Source organism: Asterias amurensis, chromosome 7, assembly GCF_032118995.1.
Source record: "Asterias amurensis chromosome 7, ASM3211899v1".
NCBI lineage: Eukaryota > Metazoa > Echinodermata > Asteroidea > Forcipulatida > Asteriidae > Asterias > Asterias amurensis.
This window is the reverse complement of record NC_092654.1, coordinates 6,036,562-6,043,035: the sequence shown is the minus strand read 5'-3', so window position 1 is coordinate 6,043,035 and position 6,474 is coordinate 6,036,562. Positions and strand designations below refer to the sequence as shown.

At 40.6% G+C, this 6,474-nt stretch overlaps 1 protein-coding gene across 1 annotated transcript; it reads left to right on the top strand.

Annotated features, from left to right (window-relative positions):
- The first annotated feature begins 2,814 nt into the window (after window positions 1-2,814).
- LOC139939542 (uncharacterized) lies at window positions 2,815-6,115 on the top strand. The gene is made up of 2 exons (XM_071935543.1): window positions 2,815-5,988; window positions 6,080-6,115. The coding sequence occupies exons 1-2, from the start codon at window positions 2,815-2,817 to the stop codon at window positions 6,113-6,115; spliced, it is 3,210 nt and encodes a 1,069-aa protein (XP_071791644.1).
- Window positions 6,116-6,474: the final 359 nt, after the last annotated feature.

Genomic DNA, 6,474 nt, shown 5'->3' with positions numbered 1-6,474 from the left:
ATGATTTTTCGAAATAATAACTTTGAATTAGTATATTTAAAAAACAGGTGACGTCTTCGTGACGTCACAACTTCTGTATCATCTACTGGTTATTGTCTACCTATGTGCAAAGTTTCAACTTAATGCAAGCTTCGCAACTATGCTTTTTCTTGCGGACAATCGACATCGAGAGGAAGAATAAAAACTAAAAACTAGATATAGTGTTTGTAGAAACAAACACTAGGTGTTCGGCTATTGTTGGGTCAGTGTTTGAATCAATGAAAAAAGTGTTGTTAATTGTTCGTCAAATTGCAAAGAAATCAAAACCAAACAGTTTTCTCGATGTGTAATAATTTTATGGTAAAGCATCAAAAAGTGTACATTTCAACCTAAAAGCCTTTAAATAATGCCTTTTCAAAGCATTTTACAGGCACTTTCGGTTCAAAAAGGTCAGAAGGTCACCAACATACCCATTTTTGTGAAGTACGTGAGGCCCTTTCATATGATGTATATAGATTGTCAAAATAGCTTTTGTGGTTGGGGAAATGTGAACTGATAAATAATGACGACTGGAGAAGAGACTAACTAACCGGAAAGGATTTTTTTTTTTAACGCATTGAAAACAGACTACGTACGTAAAGCCCTTTTATATGATGAAGATTGTCAAAATATCTTTTGTGGTTGAGGGCATAGGAACTTATGCATAACAACTGGAAGGGAAATGTTTGTTGAAATTGCCTTGAAAACTGACTACTTACTTTAAGCCCTTTCATATGATGTATAGATTGTCAAAATAGCTTTTGTGGTTGAGGACCTTGTGCACAACGACGACTGAAGAAGAGACTAACCAACCGGAAAAGAAATGTTGGTTGAAAACGCCTTGAAAACAGACTAAAAACGAAGCTATTTTTAGGAGAATAAAAAAATAAAATCCAAAAATAAATAATACAAAATTTGGTCACCAATTGGTCTCCCATCCAAGTACTGACCAGGCCCAATTTTGCTTAACTTCAGTGATCGGTCGGGAACGTGTTATCAACGCAGTACGGTCATAGATAAAACTACAAAATGTACGTTTGAATAAAATATACAATAAATTCGATTTTAACCAGGGGGGTCATGTCTGTGAGGCGTTTACAGAGTTTTTAATGACCTTTCCGATGATGTATTGATTGTAAAAATCCCTCATGTAGATCAAAAGTTATGATTTTTTGAAATAATAAACTTTGAATTGGTGTATCTCGTCAACTGATGACGTCATCATGACATAACAACTTTTGTACCATCTACTGGTTATTGTCTAAATGTATGCAAAGTTTCAACTTAATGCAAGTGTCACGGAGTGATATAAGTTTTTTAAAGAATTACTTAAGTTTCCTCAGTTTGCTGGCCGTTATGTATAATACAGGAAGAAACAAGGTTTTAAATAGTTATGGCCAAAGCGCCGCCATCATGACTTGGCATTTTCTTTTCATTGTGTTCAAGTTCTGTAAAGGTTAGTAAACTTTTGGGGCAGTTTAAAGGTTCTGATTGGCCAAGAAGGCATCAGACCAATAGTTCTTTTATGTTAAAGGTTTGGAATGCGTGCAAGTCACGAGATCTTACAGCGGGAAGTTATTTTGTGTTAATTTAAGGGGAACAGAAATTTAGGTGTGTCACTTTGCATTTTGAGATTCCCGAGGAGAGGACTCTGTCAGCCTCGACGATCGAGTTATTGAGAACTCCTGTATTTTGCTTATGGGTTATTGAGAGCCCTAAGTATACAGTCATCCAGCCTTAGTTGCTGAGTTTTTGCAAAAGCAGTTTATTCTGGCGAGTGAGACACACCGAAATTTTGTTGAAGAGATCCGCCACTGTAGAAACCAGGATCGACAAATCGACCTGTAAGTAGCTATTGATAATGTTATTTATTTCAAAGAGATTGTGTTAATGAAATTCAGTTTTGTTGTATTTAATTGTGGAACTTCTTCTCAATAGAACTGTGATTTACTTTGATTTAATTGTTCGAGGAAGTCGTGAAAAGAAAGTTTTGTACATAGCATTGATTTGAATTTATGCGTTAAAGATGGAAGTGCGTTGTCGAACTTCCGTAAAGAAAACATTGATCATAAGTTGATAATGTGCTATTTTACTTTAAGTTTTGTAAATGTAGATTTGGGTTTATTTGCTTATTGCAGGGTTTTTCCCGCAAGGGCTAAAACACCACACTTGAAGTTGATGTGCTAAACTGAGGGCTAACAGAAGGCCGGGCAGAGATACGACCCAGTGCCAAAGACTAATCTAAACTTAAAGAATACTCGAAAGACGTGATGGGAGTGATGTTAAACTAGGAACCGAAAGAGACACACAGAGAGAGCAAGAGAAGATTGTAATATTAACCGGCAACCATTATTGAAAGTCATTGATAGGACAACGTTTATTTTATTAATTTTGTGAAGACACACTTAATGTAAATTGTAAATAAATCTGTATATTTTCTTGTAAATACAAACTTGTTTCCCTTGCCTTCAATTCTCTGTTTGTCCAACAACTACCGAAGGTCATGGCCGCCGAGGTCGGGGAAAGACTCGGGGCATGACAACTGGGGGCTTGTCCGGGAAAATTTAAAACAATCCGGTAGTTGTTGTGTGGTTCAAGCATGCAGAATTTGATTGTATTGTGACAAACTAAACCTTTTTGCTGTATTGAGTAGCTATTAGATTAATAGACAACTATTCTCTGGGTTAACAGAAAGTTGGTAAAGGTCTATGTTGAACTTTTATGCTGCCAAATTGCGTTTAGTTTGCGATGATTTTAAGACATTATGGCTTTGGTTGTAAGGTGTTACATAAATTGATGAGAGCTAAACCCAGTGAACCAAAAACAGAAGCTCGTAAATACCAGATCACAAAAGGCAGCGTCAAACATAGAGTCAGTCCCTCAATTTGTGTGTTACTAATTGCATTCATTGTGTACACTATGGAATTTGAGACATACCTAACCCTTGGTAAAACACTAGGTTTGAATGGTAAAGATCTTGTGGAATTTGCACAGAATAGAGAGTTAAAAGAAGAAAAGAAAAGAGACAAAGAGGAATCAGTGAAGCGCGAACAAATACAGCGCGAAGAAAGGCTTGCCAAAGAAGAACAAGAGCGAAATGAACGCGCAAAAGAAAGGGCGCATGTTAAGGAAATGAAGGAAATTGAATGGAAAGCCATACAGCAACAGAAAATATGGTCAGGGGAAAAGAGTAATTCTGGTCATGAAACACACATCAAGAAACCTAAGCTCCCTTCGTTTAGCGATGGCCGCGATGATATGGATGCGTATTTAAGGCGATTCGAAAGGTTCGCAACAACTGCAAAATGGGCGAAATCGGAATGGGCGCTAGCGTTGAGTAGTTTGTTAACAGGCAGGGCATTAGAAGTATATTCTCGGTTACCAGTTGACAAAGCCAGCGATTACAAAGACCTTAAGTCGGCACTTTTGCATCGCTATGAGTTAACAGAAGAAGGTTTTCGAGTAAAGTTTCGTAGTTCTAGGCGGGAAATTGGGGAAACATTCTCACAGTTTGCTGCTAGGTTGACAAGTTATTTACAACGGTGGGTTGAACTAGGCGGTGCGACAAAAACGTACGATGGCCTTTCTGACTTGCTTTTGCGCGAGCAAATAGTTTCAATTTGCGGCAAAGATTTGTCAATGTACTTAAATGAACGCAAGCCAGAAACAGTCAACGATATGACAAAATTAGCAGACCGATACGTAGAGGCCCATCGCAGACTAGAGACCGAGAAACCAGTAAGGAAAGCTATAAATGACAAGTTAATTGGTATACAGGGGGCCGAGCAAAATGCAGGTTTAGACGCGTCAAGGCGCGAGTTTGACAAAACGCGTAGTTCAGATATGCGTAACTGCTATGTATGCGGCGGTAAGGGTCACATTACTAGGAATTGCAGAAGTAAGTTTCCTAATCAAAGTCGAGCAAATTACAAGAGACCACAGGTATCATGTGTAGAAGTTGAAACAGACGTCAAAGATCAAATCCAAGAGGTTGCTGCGTGCATTGGGCAGAAATCTTTGCTGTGCGACTGCGCAGGAAAAATTGGCGAGAATGTAGAACTATCATGCGGTCACTCAATTCCTTTGATTAGCGCTGCGTGCACAATGGGCCACAATATGCCGGTCAAAGAGGGTCGATTAGGAGATAAGCGCGTCAGTGTGCTTAGGGATAGCGGGTGTAGCGCGATAGTTGTTAGACTTGACTTAGTCGAAGACCATCAATTTCTTAAGACTAAGCAGAAATGTTTACTTCTTGATCGTACGGCGCGTAGTCTTCCTGTCGCGCGCATATCAATAGACTCCCCATACTTCGTAGGCACGGTAGATGCATTATGTATGACGAACACTCTGTATGACATAGTGATAGGCAATGTTAGCAATGCTCGAGAACCAAAAGATCCTGATCCGGATTGGGTACCTCAAATTGTAAACTCTGAGACCGTTCGTGACGATAGCCAGGCGGTAACTACTCAAGCAGCCGCAGTTGAAACTAGAGCCGGGAAGATTAAGAAAGCGAAAAACCTTCGTCCACTCAAAGTTCCGCAAGCGGAAAGTTTTACAGAAACGCGCACGGATATCCAAAAAGCGCAACGCGAAGACCAAACTTTGGATAGGTTATGGAAGTTTGCCGAGGATGGTCAAACGCGTTTCTCTGGGAAGGAAAACGAAGCGAAATTCCTAATATCTGATGAACTTCTCTTCCGCGAGTTTCAGTCTCCCTCTGTAGAACACGGCCGAGTTTTCAATCAATTAGTTGTGCCGGAGAATCTGCGACCTAAGGTACTCAAACTCGCTCACGACTCAACCATGTCCGGTCATCTCGGAATTAAAAAGACCACAGATCGAATACGTGCAAACTTTTATTGGCCCGGTTGCCAAGGCGACATTCGTAGGTACTGCATTTCATGCGATATATGTCAGCGAACGGTAGCAAAAGGTAGTGTACGTAAGGTACCGCTAGGTCGAATGCCACTCATTGATACGCCGTTCAGACGAGTCGCGGTAGATCTCGTTGGCCCGATACAACCCGTGACAGACCGCGGTAATAGGTACATTTTGACTCTTGTTGACTACGCCACTCGGTATCCCGAAGCGGTAGCTCTCTCCCGAATAGAAACCGAACGCGTAGCCGAAGCATTATTTGAAATATTCTCGCGTATGGGTGTGCCTCACGAAATCCTATCCGATATGGGAAGCCAATTTACGGCAGATTTGATGAAAGAAGTAGGTAGGCTGATGTCGTTGAAGCAATTACACACCACGCCATATCACCCCATTTGTAATGGACTAGTCGAGAAATTCAACGGAACATTAAAACGTATGTTACGTAGAATGTGCAATGAACGTCCTCGCGACTGGGATCGTTATATTCCGGCACTGCTCTTCGCGTATCGTGAATCACCACAAGAAAGTTTGGGATATTCACCATTCCAACTTATTTACGGTCACACAGTTCGGGGTCCATTAACCATTCTAAAAGAATTATGGACAGGTAACGCACCCGAAGAGGTCAAAACAACTTACCAGTATGTTGTAGACCTAAAAGAACGCCTCGAGACGACATGTAAATTAGCGCGGGAAGAACTTGCCAAATCTAGTACGCGTTATAGAAAATACTACGACACCCGAACGAAAGATAGAACATTTCAAGTAGGCGACCAAGCTTTGGTCCTCTTACCCACTGATAACAACAAGTTGCTTATGCAGTGGAAAGGACCATTTGATGTAGTTAGGAAAGTAGCACAGAACGATTACTGCCTCGAAATGAAAGATAAGCAGCGAACGTTCCATGCAAACTTGCTGAAGAAATACATAACCCGGTCAGATACTAGAAATCAAGAAGAGCCAGAAGTCATACACGCTGCGGCGAGCCTTAGACACCTTACATCTAGTGTCATTGATGATGAAAACGAAGAAGGGTTGATGGAAGTCAAGTTGTTTCCAATCGAACAAACTGAGATGTACACAGATGTAAATATATGCGAAAATAGAACTGAACAGCAGAAGCAGCAAATTAACACAATGCTAGAAATGTATTTTGATGTCCTTACTGATGTTCCAGGTCACACTGAACTCATGCAGCACAGTGTGGAGTTAACCACAAATCATGCGATTTATTCCAAGGCATACCCAGTCCCATTTGCAACTCAGGAAATAGTCAAAAACGAAATAAGTTCAATGCTCAAACTTGGTGTGATCGAACGCTCAGAATCTAAGTATGCGTCACCAATAGTACTGGTCAAAAAGAAAGACGGCTCAATTAGATTTTGTGTTGACTATCGGAAAATGAACAGAGTCACCATTTTCGACCCAGAACCCATTCCCCAGGCTGATCATCTCATGGCGCAAGTCGCGACTGCGAAATTCTTTACCAAATTAGACTTGACGAAAGGGTATTGGCAAATACCTATCGCCGAATCGGATAAAGAGAAAACTGCGTTCATTACATCCGAAGGG

Excerpts from the sequence above, each read along its gene's own strand:
- LOC139939542 (XM_071935543.1), top strand. The coding sequence starts at position 2,815 with ATGAGAGCTAAACCCAGTGAACCAAAAACAGAAGCTCGTAAATACCAG. Across the intron at positions 5,989-6,079 it reads AAACTGAGATGTACACAGAT|GTCACACTGAACTCATGCAG; the intron begins GTAAATATATGC and ends CTGATGTTCCAG.